This window comes from Grammomys surdaster, unplaced genomic scaffold, assembly GCF_004785775.1.
Source record: "Grammomys surdaster isolate TR1022 unplaced genomic scaffold, NIH_TR_1.0 165, whole genome shotgun sequence".
Lineage (NCBI taxonomy): Eukaryota > Metazoa > Chordata > Mammalia > Rodentia > Muridae > Grammomys > Grammomys surdaster.
Window position 1 is genome coordinate 2,349,165 of NW_021604613.1, and position 22,346 is coordinate 2,371,510.

Sequence of the window (22,346 nt, forward strand, 5' to 3'; positions counted from 1 at the left end):
TTAGCCCAAAAGCTCACAATTTCTAAGAAAAAATGTATAGACTACATAAAACTCACAAAGAAGAAGGATGACCAAAGTGTGGGTGCTTTGGTCCTTTCTAGAAGGAGTATCAAAAGTTTCAACCAGAGCTCCCAAAGTCTAAACCGCCAGCCAGAGAGCACAAAGGGAGGGACTCATGTCTCCACCTGTATAGGGAATTGAGGGTGACTATGTCAGATGTCAATGGAAGTGGAGGGCCATGGTTCCTGAAAGTTTGGATTCCCTACTGTGTGGGAATTCCAGAGCAGGGAGATGGGACTGGGAGGATGTTTGGAGCACACCCTCATAAAAATAGGAGGAGGGAGTATGGGATAAGGGGTTTGGAGGGAGATGGGAGAGGAGATAACATTGAAAAGTAACTAAGTATAATAATAATAAAAAAAAACAGATAAAAAGTCCAAAAAAAAAAAGAGAGAGTGTTTACTTTTTTTAAATTAGTTTCAGAAGTTTCTAGGAGTTGCTAATTGGCTAAGATCCTATTTTAAGCTCTCCACAAAAGAATTTAAGTCTCTGTTCAATAGTCTCAAGAGAGATGTAAATCCTAATTTCCCAAAACAATTAATTGACAAAACAGAGGTAATCTCACAAAAAGTAGAAGAAGCTATTACTAATCGATATATTATATAGTCTGATTAGTTGTTGGCGGTGATATAAGTCCTCTGACAAAAGATTATTAATATAGATTTATATATCTTTAAATAGGGTCTTCATGACTCTCTGAGTCTCGAAGGAGCGACTGTTGGCGTTTCTGCCCTGATTTTACAAGAACTCTGAAAAATTGGCTTTAAAAACAAAAGAGGAACAGTACCCCCTCAGAAAGAGTCCCCCCTGAAGTACTCTCCATCATGACTTGTTCACTTTTAACTCTCTAAAGCTGAAAGCTCATGACAAATCTGCTGCTGTCTGCCTCTGGCACCACCAAGACCAACAAAAACTTTGCCACAGATATGGGGAAGGACCCTCTTACCCTGAAAGGGAATGGCCCAGACCCAGTCCCCTTATGGGACCGAGGATTGATATGCCTGTTTGATACCAGAGAAGGCACAGCTAACTGGCTACCAAAAAGATTAATGAAATAAATAGATACCCCCACAAAGCCAGGGCCAACCATAAATAAGATGAATAACAATTGACATCCAGGGAAGAGAAATCTCCCTGAAAATTCCCTTCTTTTTCCTTTCCAGGTGAAAATGAATCACCCGTGATGTCTGCTGTTAGAAATTCTAATCCAGAAGCTGGCCTCTGACCTTATACTACTCAGACCTTTGAAGGGCCACTGACAAGAACATCAAACAGCTAGAGATTGACATCACTAATCTGAAGAGATCCCTCGTTCACTGTCTGAAGAGACCTCTTAAAATAGCAAAGATCCTTATGGGACTCGATTTTCTCTATCACAATAGAAAAGGCTGTGTACAGCTCTTAACTGTGCACAACCCTTAAAAGAAGAATGTTGCCTTTACATAGACTAGACAAGGAGGGTTAAAGAGAGCATGAAATAGGTCAGTGAAGGCCCTGAGAAAAATCAGAGAAAGAGACAGATGAATGCTGGTACAAGAATTGGTTTTCAGCCTCTCCAAGGTTGTCAACCCTACTTCCTCCCATCTTGGGACCATTATTTGGGTTCTTTTTGCTTATTTCTGCTGGTCCCTGGGCCTCAAATAGGTGGACTAACTCTGTGATACAACAGATAAATAATTTGGTAGCAAAACCTATTCGGATACATTATCATAAGTTAGCTATTGAGGACCACGAGACTCAAGTGATGTTGTTACTTTATACAGGGTGTTTCCAAAACTCATCTCCACCCAACCTAAAACGGGGGACTTCTGCCCCTAGACCAAGCAGAGAGGGGCCACCCAGAACTCCCTCTGTCAGCGATCTGAATTCTTGCTTAGGCTGCGAGGCTAAGCACTGCAAGAGAATATAAATAAAAGATAAAAATTTCTATCTGGGTTCCCTGAGGGACAAGCCTGACTGCATAGGGGTTGATGTCAAAAGTATTCCCCCTCCAGGAAAAAGACATCGGGATGGGTATGGCCCTCATGCCTCACTGGACAACGACAGGGAGACTGGAGCCATTACAAGGTCCCCTTCAATTACTGGAGGTCAGGCCTCTATCCCCACCTTCGCAAGATTAGAATTGCCACAACCCTTCTATACTTAGAGAAGGGAGGAGATGTCAGGGGCAGCCCTGCTTCTACACTGAAGGTCTAAAATCAACCATAGGCCTAAAATCAGCAATAGGCCTGTCATACATGTATGCTAACACCAAGTCTTGGGTCTCAGTGGAAAAACATTGAAACAGATGGCTATAAGCTAATGTAAACAGGCAGCTTTTGTGGAAATTTACAAGCCTCAGTAGTCATAGACCTTATAAATAGGTAGCCTTGGCAGACAATACCAACTTAGATGAGGAGAAGCAAATCATATGCAGAGTCATAGTGACTTGCCCCCTGAACCTTCACCCAGCCAATACCCGGTTCTGAAGATATCTGTATTCCCCCGAACACCCACACTCCAGTGTCATTCCCTTCCCCACATCCTGCCTTTCTGTGTTTATACCCCTGTGTGAATGAATTACGATTTGAGAAAAAATAAATTATAAAACAAAAGAAGTATTCACTGAACTGACAGAAAATAAAGAGAACTACAAAAAGTTCTACCAGCAGTTCTTAAAAAAATATATATAAAGCTTAGAATTCATAAAGACTCTGATCATCAGAAGAAGCTGTCAGAGCTGTTGTGACACTACACATCTCCTGAGGTGTGATGGTCTCTCTCAATAATGATTGCACCAGAACAAAAGAATGCCAGAAGCACTACTATTTTATCACAGCTGAGACCAGGGTCACTAACTGGGGCTATAAAGGAACATCTCTGAAAGCATGGCTGAGAAGTGATCTGTAGGACTGAGAGCATTGTTAAGTATTGTGTGCAACAGCTCAAGGATTCTGAGGGCAAGCCTCAGTGTCAGTTACAAAAGAGACCGCAACTTACAGAAGAGGAGAAAAGGGAACAAAAAGAGAGAAGGATAATGTTTGAAAAACCTCAACAAAATTATGAAAAATATTTTGGAAAAAAGATTGAAAAGGTGGCATGTCAAACTGATCGGTGACATCCCAGCACAGGTGAATGGACAGAAAACATGGAAAGAATCAAGAAAGCTGGGGCCCTTAGAGGCAACTCAAGGATGGGCTACACAGCAGGAAAGAAACACCTGGAGATAAGCCCTGACCACTCCATTGTTGAAACCTTAAGGCAAAAGGCAGAGGCTGACAAGCATGGCGTCTGCGAAGGATCAGGTTTTTCAGGCTGGAAGGTCAACAGACACACGCTAACAGGATGTTCAGGATGATCAAGTTTGGTCTAGGTATTGATGAGGATGATCCCACTGTAGATGAAGGAGTGCCAGCCCTGGAAGGAGATGCTGACATATCATGAATGGAAGTAGACCAAGCTTTACCAGAAGACTCACATGTTCACCCTCGTTCATTCTGATAATACATGTTTCAGGATTTTTTGTTGATTTTTGTGCCATAAAACATAAGAGGAAGATAAAATTTCTTTCTACTTGTGGTACTGTGATACTCCAGGCTTATTTCAGCAGGTTGGAATACCATGTGCTGTATGATGTAACATAACCTATTGTTAACTTTGCAATCTGAAGTACTGAGCTGTCAAGCTGGACTCCTTAGTCACCAAACTCTTCTAAGATACATCTTCATTTTTTTAAAGGAATTTTTTTAAAAATATGTTAGGATGGCTTGAGTTTTATCTTCTAGAATCCACTTTTTAAAACACTCATCCCCTGCAGATAATCCTGCACGCACTAGCGTAAGAAATAAGAACAAAAGCCGATACAACTTGACAGGAATTCCCCACATGGCTTGTTCCACATGGTGGAAGTAGAGAACCAAGTCCTCTGTCCTTCCCTGCTCACCTTGCCCCTCTCCCCAAACATAAACAGATGTTTTCACAGGCGGCCTTCTCATACCCACAATACCTTTTGAGGGTCAATTCAATCCACAGTCTTTTCCATGCAGCCCCTTCTCTGCCCTGCAGGCTCCATTCTGACCCCTCTTTTGGCAAAGACTAGAATTGTTACGGTCAGCAGCAGACAATCACTTCTTCTGTGATTATTTCTTGTTTTCTCCAGTTTCATAGCAAGTTATTGAAAGCATATCATAGTCTTCATAATAGCATAAACACCAAATAGCACATCTGTCAACCGACAGAAACTTCCCCGTTATTTTAAGGAACCACCAAACTGGGTCTGGTGGCATATACCTACAATCCCAACACTTGGAAGTTAAAAGCAAGTGAACTGAAAGACCAAGACACCTAAGGTGCAGAGCAAGACTCTGTCTCAAAAAAGAAAATAACATTCCAGGACTTCCACGAATGTGTAATGTTATAGAGCAGAAACAAGTCAGTAAGCCACCTCCACACTATCGAACGTTGAACATATTTTTTCCCAACACTACTAGAAGCCATGTTAATCTCTAAGTAAGAGAGGGGCCAATAGAATGGATGGTGGTGTATATCTGCAATTCCAACCAGCACTTGGGATACAGACACAGGCCTGCATACACATACATACATACACACACACACACACACACACACACACACAGGCTCAAATAAGTGTTTAGAACTAAAATAAGTTTCTGTTGCTTAAAAAAGTTTGTTAACTACATAGATTAAAATAGATTATAGCATAATCTATTGAAGGCTGACAAGTTCATGACTGGCTTGAGATACATATCAAAGCCTTGCCTCAAAAAACAAGGGATAGGGATGAAGTTCAGTGGTAGAACATCTGCTTAGAGTATATATGGTCCTGAATTTAATGCCCAATACTCCAAAAGAGGGGAAAGTTTCACATGTAAACAAAATAGTGCAAGCAGAACTGGGGAGAGGGCTCAGTGGGCAAAGCCTTTTCATGCAGGCATGACAATATGTAAGAATCCTCAAAACTCACAGAAAGCCACATGTCTGCAACCTAAAAGGAGGAGACAGGAGCAAAACCAGGAGAATCTCTGAAATTTGCAGGCCAAGTGGCCTGACATACACAGCAGAAAGACAACAAGAAGCTTGACTCAAAGAAGGCAAAGGTGAAAGCTGATAAACAAGGCTGATCTCTGACCTCTACCTATGCACCATGGCACACACATGCCCATATGTGCTCTTATATGTTAGTCAGCCCCATACAGCATACACACACACACGCAAATAAGTGTTTAAAACTAAAATAAGTTTCTGTTGCTTAAAAAAGTTTGCCAACTACATAGATTAAAATAGATTATAGCATAATTAAGAACATAAAAAATATTCTTTTGGGTTAAAGAGTCTAAAGTGCTCTTACATTTAACATCCTAAATCTTCCAAAATCTGAAACTGAAATGAACATATATTCCAGTGAGCTGCATTATATTACATTCACTGTATCACTTTTATGAAATAATCATTATTTTAATACAACTCATTCTTACAATGAAAATAACAAAAGGTCCACTTACCCCACCCATTGTGATTCCATCAATAAGGGCAACATACGGTTTCTGACAAGACGCTAGAAGAAAGAGAGCTTTGGTTAGAATATCTAAAACATATCCTCTTTCGTAAAGTCATACTATGTGTACCCTAGTTTCCTTAGATAACATCTAAAGAAATATCAAGACTATTACATGGTTTGTAGTATAAATGATATTTAAATATCAAATCACATACAATCATGGTAAAAATACTCATTATCATTTAACAACTAAAAGTTTTACATCAGAAACAAATGTAAGTTTTGTATTATTTTTAAGAAAAATAACTAACATCTCCCTTATAGGCCACATACAGGTCAGCTGTGCTTTCTATACAATGGCAGTGTCTGGAGACACACAGAGAAGTACATGGTAGAAGAACAAAGGCTGGGACGGATCAGACCCAGACTGCTGTCTCACTTTACAACAGGCACTGAGTCACAGACATGTGAGTTATATGTGAAACACACATTAGATAAGAGTGTTTCATATATGTCATACACAAATGTGTCTTCATCTATAACATATGTCCTCAGATATCTGTTTGAAAAAATTCCATTAATCACATAAACGTTTACTGTTTCTATTTCCTTTTATAGGATTTCTTCTCAGAGAGGTCGCAGACTTAATAAAAACATAAAGTACAGGGTTTTTGTCACAATATACTAACAACACTACGCCTGATGAATGTAGAAAAAATATCTTGTGTCTGTATGGATATGGCACCTGTTAATAATAAAACCGATGACCTATAGCTTAGCAGGAAATAGGAGGTGGGACATCTGGGAGGCAGAAAGAATTCTTGGAGAGTGTCCAGCACAGGAGATTTGCCTGGAATTATGTCATGAGATGAGCATATGGTAACTGGGCATGGGTAACCAGCCACGTGGCAGAATGTAGAGTAGAATACATGAATTATTTTAAGTTGTGATCTAATCAGAGACAAGTCTAGCTATATGGCCAGAGTATTTGTAACTATATTTTGAATCTGAGTCTTATTTCTGGGAGTACAGGGCTGGGAGGAAGAACCAGACCTAACTTCCACTGGGAAGGCCAAGTCAAACCTGTATTCTGACCCATCTGGAAATTTCCAACGTATTCACAGACAAAGTACAGCTCAGACTTCATACTCACAAGGTCTATATGTGACGTTCTTTAGAAGCTACAGAAGAAATTATTGATTGTGGCAGAGATATAGACACACAGCCCACATCAACTACTACAGACATGCATATTTCAAATATAAACCATTAGGCAATAACTATTGCAGGACATGAAGCCAGAGTCTGCCAAATTCCTTGTTGACTATAATATCACAATGTATAGAATCTTTACCTTTTGACTTTCTCTCTATATACCATTCCTCCATTTATACTTTTAATTTTTACCAAATACTATCTTTATATTATCTAAATGTTTTCTATTTTCTTTTTAATTCATGAAAAAAATGAGTACTTACTGGCTACATGGAATCATTTCTATTAAAATTATAATTTATCAATGTTGGAGATAGGTTTTAATGTTTTGATTCAAATGTGAATCTGCGTGTCCAAACAATGAAGGTTCTTGTCCCCTGTTGGGTTTTGGTTGATCAATAAAGATGCCAGTCACCAATAGCTGGGCAAAGGGAGATGGTGCTGGACCCTTAGAGTTGAGGGGACTAGGACAGAAAGGAGGAGATGAGATCTCCTTGGCTGGGGTTGTGGGTGAGGGGTAGGGAAGATGGATCAGATTTAGAGCTGCATTAGGAAGACCATCCAAAATGTAGGTAAGAAGGAATGTGGCCCCCAAAAGGGCTGTTCAGAAGTGTCTTAGGCAGAAAAGATAGGGGGCTGCCTAGAAGGAACAAGGCAGCAAAGGCAGATCATAGGTTTATAGGGAGTTGAGTCACGAGTACCAGAGTATGATAGCTGGGTGGAGGATTAGAACTGCTCAGCCTTGAGCCAGTCAAGGCATATTAAGATTAACTGACGAGTGTGTGTGTGTGTGTGTGTGTGTGTGTGTGTGTGTGTGTGTGTGTTTCATTCAGGAATCCAAAGAGCTGCTAGGAGGGTGGCTGGAAGCACAACCCACCAGGAGCATAAAGTGGAGTAGCTAAAATTTCACACAACATATTCACATTTAAAATTCAGTTCCTTGGTTACATTAACCACATTTCAAAAGTTTAGTGGCTCTTGAAGTGGACAGCACACATGCAGCTGCACAACTTGTTAATCTTCTAAAAACAATTGAGCATTTATGGTATTACACTATAAATTATAATTCCACAAAGATTCATGCAGAGACTACTATGAAAGCTGTCAATTCTCCCTGATAGTGTGGAACAAGTCACTGTCTTTCCAGTCTGAGCTTGCACAGCTGCTAACCAGCTATGCTTGCTTGCTTTCTCACAGTCACTCATTCTTGTATATTTTCTCCTCTTCCATACATCTGTTTGTCTGTCTGTCTGTCTCTGTCTGTCTTGCCTGCCTGTCATCTCAAACCTAGGAATTGAACTTGAAGCCTCTGGATTACATATTCCCAGGTTTCTAAAGAAATTTTTGTATAACTAGGCAAAATAATTCTTAAGTTAAAAGAGAAAATCCAAGGAAACTCAAGACAAAAGATGTGTATAAAAAGAGTATTCTGGGAAATTTTAGAAACAAAGTTATATAACATATTCATTCCATATTTATTTCTAAATAAACCAACAATTAGTCACTAGAATACAAAATACAAGGGCGCAACCATCTCTATCAGTAAAAACTAGAAAGTGCTTCTTATGTATAAATGTAGACTAGATGGCATAGGAATACTGACAATAATGAAGATAGTACAAGTACACAAGTCAACACCAATTCTGAAAACCACAAAAGGGGCTGAACCGAAATTTTAGAAATGTATTGTTCTTATAACATTATGCAAAATCAGAATATTGCTACTATGTCTAAACTTATGGATACAAATGTTATATTAATTTAACTTTTCAAAACATGTTTGGCTACAGTAAACGTCACTTCACTTGCACAGAAACCTAGAACTGACTCTAAAGAAATTTCCACTCCAGAGTTCACAGAGAAATAGAAAATGGTACTTTATTTTTGTTTAGAAACCTGGGACCCAAGTTTTCTTGTCTTCTGAAAATGCTAACTAAATGATCAAGAATCCATATTTTCACAATGATCTTAGACAAATAGAATTTAGAATACCTCGTGAATGTTAAAATATAATTATTCTATAACAAGGAAAATGTTATCAGATGATCATCATGTAATAATGAATGTTTCCATAAAGAGTACCTATTAGTTGCATTTTAACAGACTACAGTGCCATCACATCTCTTAATTCCATGATCAAAGCTCAGAGCAGATCACATACATACCAATGGCATTGTTCAGGATGTATTCTTCTCTGAATAAATCTTGACTCAAACTCTGTCTCGCTTTTTTAGCTTCTGAGAGTGCTAAGGAAGGAAGGAAAGAGAAGAAAATGAAGGCAAGAGCAATTACAAATCATAAAGACAGCTTCCCATCAATACAGTCTCAGACATTAAAAACCTTGTAATCATTAAGTGCTCAAAAATGGGGAACTTTCAGCTTTAATATTTGAAGTTGCCCAAGTTGGTTGGTGACACATTACCCTTTGGCAGAGACCCATGATCCAAGGTCAAATTTTAAAAGAAAAATTCTTCTTTTACTTATTGTAAGTACATACACATGCACATACATGCACACACCTGATTTTTCACCCACAGTTCCTGGCTCCTTAAGTCCCTGTTCAAGGTAGGTCACAAACACTAGAACCACTCTACTCAAAGCAGGTCACAGTCTCTGTTCTTTCCCTCTCACTACTTAGAGCTGGTCATAGAGACATTCTGACCTGGATCACAAGACCCTCATTTGAAGAGTCCTGTTCCAGACTTCAGAGAAAGAATGAGCAGAGAAAGTGTGTCCCACTTGGTTTACTTGCATTAGCTTAGACCTATTCACCAATCACATTTCCTGCATCTTCTTCTAAGTTTAACTCATGCTTACATAATGAAGTCTTAAGAAAATCCAAAGGCTCCAGAACAATTCCATATGATTTATTAAGAGAATATATCCAGAACAATGTCATTGGTTCATGTTTGTGTTTTACTCTGAGCTCTGAAATCTGAGATTCAATAGGTCAACATGAGGAGGTTCCACACAGCAAAAGAGCCCAGCAATCCCACAGCCGCTTCCCTGAACCCGATCCTATCACTGCACCATTTAAGAGAGGACACTACATGGAAGCATCACTCCAAACTCTGCGGCCACGCTAACATACTAACTGACCCAGGCACCAAAATCCATAGATGCCCAACTTTCTTGAAGGAGATGGCATCATACCGTGCACTCTGAGTCTCTCCTAAGTGATCTATAACACCTAACATAAACTGTTGCCACATGGTATCAAGGAGAGAATGAGAAGAAAAAAAGGTTGTACCTGTGTGGTACAAACATTGTTTTTCCCAAGTATTTCCCAACTGCAGTGAGTTGAATCCATAAGGCAGAATGTCAGACACCACTGGCCAACTATACTCTCCTAAGAAACATCTGTTGTAGGCTCAGTCTGGTTTATGCAATAAAAAAGGGGGAGATGTGGGGCTGCCTGGCGGGAATCTGTCATTGGCCAAGGACAAGGAAATGGACTTCAGGCAGGAATCAGACATTGGGCTGGAACAAAGAAGTAATTTCAGGAAGAAATCTAAATCCTAGGCTAGAACAAGGAAGTAGGCTTCAGACATGAAAATGACTTTGGACTAGGACAGGGAAGCAGGCTCAGATATTTTGATCATCCTGATAAGCCCTTAGAAATAGTAATCACTCCTGATTCTATTGTCATGTTCTTTGACTATTTGTGTTTATTGTCTTGTTTGTTCCTGGACTATTTGCATCTATTGTATTGCTAGTTCCTCAACCTAGAACTGACCTTAATACTTGAATGTAATTTAAACAGTATAAAAGCAAAAAAGGAGGAGGAGGGATGGGATAGGGGATTAATGGGGGGGGGGAATGGGGAAGGGGGGGATGGCATCTGAAATGTAAATAAATAAAATATAGAATTAAAAAAAAGGAAAAAAAAGATCTGTTGTGACTGTGCTATTATGATACAAATGAGAGATACTTTCCTGAAGGGGAAAATCCCTTATCTGCTGTCCTTTGTTGAACTAGAGGCTTACCTACCCACTCTAAGAATCTAACTTTACCCCTAAACTTTCTGAGTTCCTTCTAATTTTATTTTAAGTTAATTTTATATGAATCAACTAGTTGTAGAAATTAAATGATATTCACCTTTCATGTATCTACTTATTGTAGAATTTTCTAGAACTCACATGCACTGTTTTGTACATGTACACTAGAATAATTCTGGAATTTCTACTGTATTTCTAAAAAAACTATAAAGTTAGTCCAGGGTGTTGTTTATATTAGAAACGTCCCCCATAGGCTCAGTTATCTGAACACTTGGGCACAGCTTGTGGTGCTGTTTGGGGAGGGTCTGGGAATTACAATCTTGCTGAAGAAACTATGTCACTGGGGCAAGGTGTTGAGGGTTCATAGCCTCACCCCACTTAAAGATGAAGATAAATCCAGCTCTCAGTGGCCTGCTTTGGCTGCCTACTACCATTCCTCCCCTGTCTTAGACTCTCCCCTGGGAACTATAGGCCAAAATAAGCCCTTCCTCCTGTGAGTTGTTTTGGTAACAGGGTTTCATCCCAGAACAGTGACTCAAACTAGAACAATTCATTTTCAGAAACTGCTCACAACTCAAAGCAGCTAACCTCAATCAATGCATTAAGTGTTCCAATGTGGAGACGGACGAGATTGTAGCCCCACTCTAAAGAAACAGCACTCGCAGGGGAAATGAACAATGCTTTTACAACACTCATGGTACACTCATTAAGAGACAGCACACAGGTATTATGAGATCCAGATTTGACTCTTAGTAGGCATACAGTTGTACACATGTACACACACACACACTCACAAACACACAATACCAACACACCACAAACACACTACACACAGGTACAACAAACACAGGCATATAGGTGTGCACACACATGTAGGCAAAGGCATACAGGTATACACCCATAGTCAGGCACACAGACACACATGCGCCACACACACAGGTATACAATCACACATTCACACAAGTATCTCATACACACACATACACACACACACAGGAACATGTATACACACAGTCTCATACACATACAGTTATAGACAGACAGGCACACACACACATTTTATATCACATGTGTATGTAGTCACAAGTATTCTAGCATTCATATACACAGCCATAAGTACAAAGGCACTAACACATAGACACAGTAACACACATGCACACACAGTCACTGATGTATAATGCATACCACACCCAGAAAATTCATGTTGTGGGCAAAACTGCAATTCACTTTAAGCAAGTTTTCCATTATGAAGCAATTTTAACTTTCAGTTATTTTAAACTGAGTGAGCATGTGAATCTGATCCTGAATCTACATGTTTTTCCTTCCTACTCATAATGTAATGGTTTACATAAACTTGTAAATTTGGTGAACAAAGATTGTCTTAAACAAATTCATAAATAATTAAAAGAATACATAAAATTAGAACACAAGGGAAAATCCCCAAGCCGTAACAACTCCATAAGAAGCAACATACTGTAAAAATGCTTTTCAGAGGGGACAACCAACAGTGACAGCAATGAGTTCATAATTCTCATCACGAGAACAAATATTTATCTTAGTTAGTTAATACATAAGCTACGTTGAGCAATAAAAAAACAATTTTTCATTGATGTGTGTTTAATCACAAAGCAGTATTACACAACAGACTCTAACCTTAACTCCGCTCACAGAAGGTACCTGCTCTGACTTGTGAGAGGTAGGAAGTAACAGAGTCAGCACACCTCAAGTTTGGAAAACTGTAAGTCCTTCACATGATGGTGATGCCGGTGGTATCAGGGGTGGGACACAGGCCACAAGAGGAGAACAAAAGATCTAAAGTTCAGCACTGGACATGTGCAGTAAAAGAAAACCCCACTCGGATGGTAACGAATTCTCTATATTTTAAACTTTAACTTGTAAAGAATTGTTAACATATACTAAACAATTCTAAAAACCAAACCAAATAAAAATTATCTCAAGCACGTCTATACTTATTGTAGTGAGGAAACAGTTTCTAGCGGGCAGGCGTTCTACCTTTGATGTCCCCTCCAGCACAGAAGGCCTTTCCTCCGGCTCCCTTTATGATGATCAGGAATGTGTCAGGGTCTTGTTCCCACTTCTACCCAAACATAAAAGATGATAATGGCTTTTGAGAGCATAGTAAATACAAGCTCATTTTAGACACATTCATATACATCTGTGTGTACATAGGTGGCCTTCATAAAACACATGCAGGGGAATGGGTCCCACCAATTTCATTTCATTTTATTTTCTAAGTACAGTCTGGAACATATCCCAGAAATATCTGTCAGAGCTTTAAGATAAGATAAACATATACGTGCCTAATGGCATGTACCATATACATGTCATATACATTTATGAGCCTAGGGAACAAATCAACCCAAAGAATGCTGGTATGTTGCATACCAATAACCTTTCTCCCATGCAAGACAGGACTCTGTTATACCAAAGAAAGTTATTACATGGGCAAGTTCTTACAAAGTTTTTTAAATTTGAGGGTTATGAGAGTTTCATGAGGTCAAGTAATAATATCAGCATGATGAGAGTGTGGGGTGCAGATCAGTGGCAGAGAGATAGACCATCAATCTCATTTTCCCCCAGCTGAGGAATGTTGGGGTACAGAGATTATCATGACCAGCCTACAGAGTTAATATGCAGAAATCCAGGTTTTTAATATATGCCTGACTTTCAGCCCTATACTTTCTAATGTCCCAAGCATCTCACTTTACAAACCTATCTAAGGATCTAAGGATGGATAAGAAATATAAAGAACGAGAGGCTGGGATGTGGCTCAGTATAATACTAGATCAGCCAGCACTGTGAGGAAGAAAATAGGAATAAGGGGGGTTAAACAGCAGAGGAAGGAGAAGCTGGCCAAGCAATGAAAAACATCTGACTCCCAGGGCATGGAGGTGCACACTCCAGTCCCAGCAAGGAGGAGGCACAGAGAGGAAGACTTTAAGTTTGAGTCCAGCCTGGGCTGCCTAGCTAGACTCTGTCTCAAAAACAGAAAGACAAAGTTGTCTTCAATCCAAAAGGGTGTCATGAAGAAGCAGATCAAACTGGTATATTAGGTCTCAAACCCAGGACACATAGCTAACTTAACTGCCTATTTAACTTATGAATGAGGACCTGGCTGTCAGGTCCTCCCAGCATCCTTCAGTCCTGTTGCAGGGTGTGGCTGGCATACTCTGTCCTCTAACCTAAACTTCTCTAGGCTAGGCACTGGACTATCCTTCCTCCAGTTGCCCTCTCCCACATAATACAGCCATTTTGGTTACTCTGCCCATTTTTGTCTCCTCTTTACTCTGCCAGTCCTGGACTCTCCCAAATATCCTGCCTCTGGTTCTGCTGTCCCATTTACTTACAGTAAACCTTCTTCTCTACCATACCTAGGAGCAGTCACTTTCTTCCTTTTTCTTTCCTTTTTTCATTCCGTACACTGATCTCTAAGAACTGTCATCATCACTATTTAAAGGGTCAGTAAGATGAAGAAATGGTAGAACACAAAGAAAACATGAAACATAAGTGCTATGTGAAGAAAAGGGTGTCTCCTGAGAGAGTGGGTGGGACAGGTTCCACAGGAACGCAACATTGGTGCTGATGCAGCAGAGTCCTACAGTGAAACACCAGGAATGTTCTTCTACAATGGACCTCAGAAGGCTTGACCTGATGCTTTCAGACTATTATGGACCTTTAGCTGTGGATAGATGTGTCGGATCATATTCAGAGTCAGCGCGTTGAGGAGCTTGGGTCTGTTGAGCGTTATAACCCCTGCACAGCCTCTCCTCTCCAGCAGTACTTCTGCAGCCTCTGTGTGCATGGACATTCTCTAAGTGAATAAAAAACAATTTCATTAAGTTTCATCAAACACTCACAGCAAAATACATTCCAAGTGCACATCTTTCAAGCAATAACTAGAGGAATGGCTAACTAGAGATGCCTAGCAAAGGTTTCTCAGACTAAACAGATGGAAGAGTCTCCAAGCAAACCATGCATACCTCCTAAATTTTTAATATTTTATTTCTAAGTGGATTGAATCAACTAGTCTACAATATATAGCCTCTTCCTAGAGCTCTCTGGACTATGAAATACTCTTAAATCTTGTAGCTTGTTACAAATTTCAAATTCTATGTTAGGTGCTTAGAAAATGGAGAGAGCAAGTAGCTAGTGATAACTCGAATAAAATAGCATCCGGCCCGAGTTTTGACAGACATGGAAGGAGGTGAGAATTCTAGGTAGGACAATGCGAGTACTAACCACAAACATAAGTCTCTGGAAATACTAAGACGGTAAACATGACTGCAACAAAGGCTGGACAAGAAAATGCACAACGGGAGTAGATACAGGCAGCAAGGCCAGGTCACAGAGCTTCAGGTCTGCATGGTCTGTACAAGAAAGATGCTGTCTACACACTGGCTTGGGATCTCAGACAGGACTACTTTGTCAACATTCACGTAACTACAGAACTGACAGTTGTCTTCAATCTATAGACTGTCATGTAGAAGCAGATTAGATACACTGATGTATCTGTATGTATGGTACATTAAGGCTCTAAGAGCTTCAGCATCACTGTCTAACAAGGTCAGTGAAACTAAAAGTGGGAGGATACAAAAGATACATGAGCTATGTAAAACAAACACTGTAGCTGTAAGGACACGAGTCTAACTACACAGCAGCTCTGTATGATTCCCACACACATACACAACTGCCAGGGCTCACAGCACAACCATCTTAACACCTTCCTTTATCTACAGACAATATTTTAAACCTCACACAGCCCATGAATGGAACTGTGTGAGGTTTCTGAGACCTTGTGAGGAAATACCAAGTTAAACAAAAGTTGTAATCTCTGTTCCTCCATGACTTGAATTGTTCTTAGAATGTGCTTTTGTGCCTATTTCATATAATAATAGGAGTGGTTTTTATTGGGAGTTGTGCAAGAGGCCCAACAAAACAGCTTTAGAACTAACTCATGGAATGCTGGCCACTGGTTAGCACAATCATGATGTGCTTGGAGAGGCAGAGCCCTGAAGACTATGTGCCCTGAAGACTCCTGCTGTTGTGCAGTTTTGCTCTGCTTGTCGCCTTCTTGGTCATCAGATTCTTCATAATCTATGAGCTGTATGAAAACTATAAGGGGGTTCCATCTCCTCACTGGGTATTGTCATTGGCACTTATAATAATACTGATTGATATTTTCCAAGTATTGCTGCTGGAGCAGATTAAGGATTCAACCATCACTCTTAGAAAGAATTCAGAGATGCTGATTACTAGTAAAGTAGGGTTAATAGGTTTTTGTTGCTTGGGGAATAATTTAAAAATTCAGAAAGGCACTCTTTTGATAATTGAGCACGGGAGTTCTTGAGAACAGGGAATAAGGACAATGGCAGCCAGCCCAGCACTGGCAGATGAGCTGATGACGATGGTGATGATTAATTTCTTGTATCCATTTATGCCCTTGGCTTCCTGATATGTTTTTTAAAAATGTTAATAAGTATGCGTGCACTCTGAGGATTTAAAGTAGAAATGACTAATTGTTTTTTATATAAAAGCTTAGATTTATAATCTTTTAAGAATTTTTTATAAGATTACTTTTTAAGATAGATAATATGATGAATTACCCTTTCTTTGTAACCATAAATTGCTGCCTGCCAGTAAAAGAAACTGGCTGAGAAAAATAATGTTGCTTGCTTAACTTTGTGAATCTGTAACAAGTTGCTTAGACATGAACGTATGTAGGATCTTGGAAATAATAGTTTTTCACCTGTAATATGGAAAACATTTAATCACGTAAGGGTATTATGGAATGTGATATATGTGTGTATTTTTATATACATATATACTCACTGTAATCATTCACTTAAAAGAAAAATAGAATGTAACCACATTTTTTATATTGCTTCCAAGACTGTGTTAGTATATATAAGTTGTGGGAGAAAAATAAAGTTGTTGAAGCTTGTTGAAGTCTTGCTTCATCCACCGTGTGTGTGTGTGTGTGTGTGTGTGTGTGTGTGTCTGTGGAGGGGGTCGGGTGTGAGTGTGTGTGGAGGGGGTTGGTTGTGAGTGTGTGTGGAGGGGATCAGGTATGAGTGTGTGTGGAAGGGGTCGGATGTGTGTTGTGTGTGTGTTCGTGGAGGGGGTCAGGTGTGAGTGTGTGTGGAGGGGGTTAGGTGTATGTGTGTATGGAGGGGGTCGGGTATGAGTGTGTGTGTGGAGGGGGTCAGGTGTGAGTGTGTGTGGAAGGGGTTAGGTATGTCTGTGTGGAGTGGGTAGGGTGTGAGTGGGTATGGAGGGGGTCAGGTGTGAGTGTGTGTGGAGGGGGTCGGGTGTGAGTGTGTGTGTGGAGGGGGTCAGGTGTGAGTGTGGGTGTGGAGGGAGTACGGTTGAGTGGGTGTGGGTGTGTATATGTTTTCCCCCTTTTTCACCAGCCCCAGAGAATTAAGGTTTGCTTCCTTGTTCTGCACTGGCCCCAGAGAATTTGTCACTATCCCCAGAGAATGACGTTTTACTCCCTTAGAGAAAAGTCTGCTGAGTGGTTGATCTCTGACTACAAGCCCCTCCTCAATAAACCTGACCAATCAAAGCTGGTTTTCAGCTGGTTTCTACTTTAGACAGCCATCAGCTTACCCTCCTCTATTATTCATAACAATGTTTCCAAGCAAGACTTATCTTCCTGTTTACCACTTAAATTCAAGTGAACTTGAATTTACTCATATGACCTTGCTTACCAGTTACAACTGGTCTCAGAATATAAATTGTCTGATGCTCTGAATATAGTTGGCTATTTTTAGGCTCCACTCTCCCAGGTTCACCCCACCAAATAAGAGTGGAAACACATAAGAACAGGGTATAGTATAAAATTGGAAGTCACAGGGGCCGGAGAGATGGCTCAGTGATTAAGAATGTATGTATACTGTTCTTCCACAGGAGCTGAGTTCAATTCCTCATTCGTGCCTGTACCCCCAATTCCAGGGGAATCTGCCACTATGGGCACCTGAATTCACATATACAGACACACACAGACACCCAACACACAGACATAATTAAAAACAGTAAAATGAATCCTAAACATAAACTAAAATTGGTAAGTCAGTTTAAATTTTAAAATTGCAGCTCAGTGGTGAAGTGCTTGCCTAGCATATAAGAATTCCTCAAGATCACAAGAATTTAAAAATAAATGAATTTAAATTTTTACCTAGAATATGCCAATTAAAACATACAGCACACATGTACTTACTATCTAATAAAATCTAGAGAACTATACTGTGACAGCATTAAACGTGTACATTTTCCTTTGTAAAATCATGTGTATAGGGCTGGAGAGATGGCTCAGTGGTTAAGAGCACTGACTGTACTTCCAGAGGTCCTGAGTTCAAATCCCAGCAACCACATGGTGGCTCACAACCATCTGTAATGAGATTCAGTGCCCTCTAGTGGTGTGTCTGAAGACAGCTACAGTGTACTCATAAATAAAATAAATAAATAAATCTTTAAAAAAAAATCATGTGTATATAATTCTTATGACAATTCACTAGCAGATAAACATGATAGGCACTTAGAAGATCTTTAAGAAAGCCTTTTGAATAATGAAAAACATGCATCCTTTCAATTTGAATTTCTCACCAGATAAATCTAGTTAACAAAATCATCCCTGTAGTAAGATATGCTTCTTCAGCAACCTGTCAAAGATGAGCCATTCTGCTATCTTGCTGAGCCCCATATGTGAATAAATACATACCATGGACACATAAACACACACCACGGACACGTAAACACACACCATGGACACATAAGCACACACCATGGACACATAAACACACACCATGGACACATAAACACTCACCATGGACACATAAACACATACCATGGACACATAAACACACATCATGGACACATAAGCACTCACTATGGACACATAAACACACATCATGGACACATAAACACACACCATGGACACATAAACACACACCATGGACACATAAACACACACCATGGACACATAAACACACACCATGGACACATAAACATACACTATGGTCACATAAATACATACCATGGTCACATAAACACATACTATGGTCACATAAGCTCCCGCATACCATAGCCAAGGAAAACAACGTGAAACTTCTTTAAAGACAGGTTCTTACCATTCTGCTCTTTGGCACAGTCAAGTGCCAGGCTAAAGACAAAAGGAGCTGCATCTATGTTCTGATCAGACCTTGTCACAAAGTGCTTACACAAATTAACAACAAAAAACTTTTACTGAAGAAGCTTTAGAACTACATGAGAGCTACAGGCCTCATAGGACTACAATGAGAATTAAATGTGCTAACACATATGTGAAGTACTTAGCACAGCACCTGCATATAGTGCTATAGCAGGTGGCTTATTCATACTAAGGTATTCATCAAGTTCTCTGAAAGATACAAAACTGAATAAAAATTATTTTCCTATAATCTGATAAACAATGAATGTTTAACTTTGCAAGGTACAACATGCATAACAACTGCTAAAGTATGGTATCATTTATACACTCACTGCACACTGTATTAGTTTAAGATTTTTAGGTTTTAAAAGAGGGGGAACGGTACCCCCTCAGAAGGAGTCCCCCTGAAATACTCTCCATCATGCCTTGTTCACTTTTCTCTCTCTAAAGCTGAAAGCTCATGGCAAATCTCTTGCTGACCATGTTGGTGACCTCGGGCACCACCAAGACCAACAAAACTTGCCACAGACATGGGGAAGGACCCTCATACCCATAAAGGGAATGCCCCAGTCCCAGTTCCCTTATGGAGCCGAGGACTGATATGCCTGCCCAATACCACAGAAGGCACAGCTAACCGGCTACCACAAATATTAATAAAAAAAATAGATACCCTCACAAAGCAAGGCCCAATCATAAATATGATGAATAACAATTTACATCCAGGGAAGAGAAATCTCCCTGAGAATCCCCTTCTTTTTTCTTTCCAGGTAAAATTGAATCACCCGTGATGCCTGCTATTAGAAGTTCTAACCCAGAGGGACCAGAAGCCAGGAGCCTCGCCCTTACCCTCACGCCCTACCTTTTCCCACCTGCACAAGGTCCCCTGAAGCTGGGCAACTGCAAGATCCTGCTTGGCAACTGCAGATAGACTCAAAGCAGTGTACCATATCATCTGAAGAATAGCAGGGAGACCATAACTCAAGCAGTGTACCATATCTTCTGAAGAATAGCAGGTTGCAGTCCTCCTCGCCCCCACGAATAACCAGGACCCGCCGGTCGGGTCAAGTGGCACCCAGACGTGGGGCTCGAGGCACGGACCCATCCGGACGGACCCTCATTGAGAGGATGTGTGCACGACATCAAGATTGAGCAAGACAGAGATCATCGCCCGTGACCTGTCGTCCACGGAACCAGGTTGATGCTGCCATCAAGAAGGCAGTTGAAGTTCATTACCATCAGCTGAAAATTGCAGAGGATCCAGAAGTGACTCCGCAGGAGACTGACACAGCTGTCAGCTCCCCTGCCTCCCCCTACGGTCGACCCCTAGACTTCCACGCCCTCCAGAAGGGTTCCTGGTATGCCTGGCTTTGCCCTCATTTCTCTCGCTAGAGAGCTTGGCCTCTTGATCACCACAACAAAAATTGGCTTTTGCCTAAACCAAGGCCACCCTTGATATGGCCGCTAACATTGGGGAGCCTTCCTTTATGACAATATTACACCCCAAACTGACAAATGGTTGGTAACTTGAACATTTACAAGAGACTAGGATGGCTGTGAGTTAGCCCAATGACGGGATTATTGTAGGTCCACTTCCCAGGGGCCCACCCAATGCAGCCGAAAAGGAGTGCGTGGTGCTGGGAGTGGGTGCAGCCTACATGGCCTAAGACAGGGCTCTCACCCTCCTTTCACCCACATCAGAGTCCCTTGACGTTGCCCATCGTCGACAGCCTAAAGCCTTCGACCATCGATGTGACTCGTCTCACATCAGTGTTTTGGGGTTGTGAACTTGTCTAAGACCCCCCATAATTAGACATCCAAATTCAAAACTCACATAGTTGGGATTGAACATAAGACGCCTTCTCTAACTAAACAGAGAAGGGGGAGATGCCAGAAGCCAGGACCCTCGCCCTTACCCTCACCCCCTACCTTTCCCCACCTGCACAATGTCCTCTGAAGCTTGGCAACTGCAAGATCCTGCTTAGCAACTGCAGATAGACTCAAAGCAGAGTACCATGTCTTCTTAAGAATAGCAGGGAGACCATAACTCAAGCAGTGTACCATATCTTCTGAAGAACTGCAGGTAGATCATAATTCAAGGCAGTGTACCATATAGACCATGACATGTTTCAAGGCACAGGCCAAGAAGATTTTGTACTTTTCCACCACCTGGACCCTCTTACCCCCTCCCCTTGTAAAACATGCTATAAAAAAGCATTTCATGTTCAAAAAAAAAAAGAAATTAAAAAAAAAAAAGATTTTTAGGTTTTATTTTATGTGTTCGGGTGCTTTGTCTGCATGTATGTCTTTGCATCAAATTCTTACAGCACCTACAGAGGCCACAAGAGGGCATCAGATACACTGGAAATGAACTTACACACTGTTGTAACCCATCAATTCTAGGAAATGAACCCCAGTCCTCTACAAGAGCAGCCAGTATCTTAACTACTGCTAAGCTATTTCTCCAGACACATGCTAAATTTTTAGAATTAACATTTAGGAGCTCTATATAGTAAATATTATCCTCATCATACACACACACACACACACACACACACACACACACACACGAATACTATCTATCAAAAGGCAATCTACTAGAAACCAAGATTAAGTTGTACACTCAGCATTTAAACCACGACAGTAAGATTTACCCACATTCATTATAGAAGCCTTGGAACACAGAGTGTGTAGAGGTGGCTTGTGGTTAAGAGATTGACAACAGTGAATAGAGGACCAGGGAAACCCGCCAACCCAGTGCTGTCTATTTCCCAAATAGTGACACTCTTAAGCTGTATCATAAACTATCAATCCCAACAAAAGAAACTCCCAACTTACCAGATGTTGCAGAATGACACTGGCTCTTCTGAAGGAGCTGAACCTGAAAGGAATGTAGAGGAACATGGTAACAGGTTACTATGTCTCAATGTACAAACTCTATAAAGCCTTAAAGCCTCTTCTAAAGGTTACTGAAACAAAACCTTGAAAAAGAGATTTAAAACTGCTGACAAACACAGCGATGAAATGATGTATCCATTTGAAAGGACTTTGGCAATTTCTTCCAGAACTAAACACTCTTCTCCCACGTGTTTTGGGAGCTTTCTTGGGAATGGAAACAAATGCCAACCACCTACTTAGTGGAAATCAAAGATTAACCAAAGTAATTCCATTAATGCCACCTGGGGAACCAACACTTGTTTGGGATTACTTATAGAGCATGTATGAGGGGTTACTTACAGAGCATGTATGAGGGGTTACTTACAGAGCATGCATAAGGGGTTAACTTACAGAGTGTTTAAGTGTGGGTAACCTTAAGCAGCCACACCACCAGAATGTTTAGTCCCAACAAAGATGTCAACTTTTTCATAGT

General features: G+C 40.5%; 1 protein-coding gene across 1 annotated transcript in view; it reads right to left on the reverse strand.

Annotated features, from left to right (window-relative positions):
- Hibch (3-hydroxyisobutyryl-CoA hydrolase) overlaps positions 1-22,346 on the reverse strand; it is a 73,698-nt gene that overhangs the window by 45,347 nt on the left and 6,005 nt on the right. The window contains exons 2-6 of the mRNA XM_028765846.1: positions 21,815-21,857; positions 14,465-14,602; positions 12,784-12,868; positions 8,938-9,018; positions 5,562-5,614 (exon numbers count right to left, since the gene is read on the reverse strand). Of these exons, the coding sequence (XP_028621679.1) occupies positions 5,562-5,614; positions 8,938-9,018; positions 12,784-12,868; positions 14,465-14,602; positions 21,815-21,857 (400 nt within the window). The remainder of the gene's footprint in view (positions 1-5,561; positions 5,615-8,937; positions 9,019-12,783; positions 12,869-14,464; positions 14,603-21,814; positions 21,858-22,346) is intronic.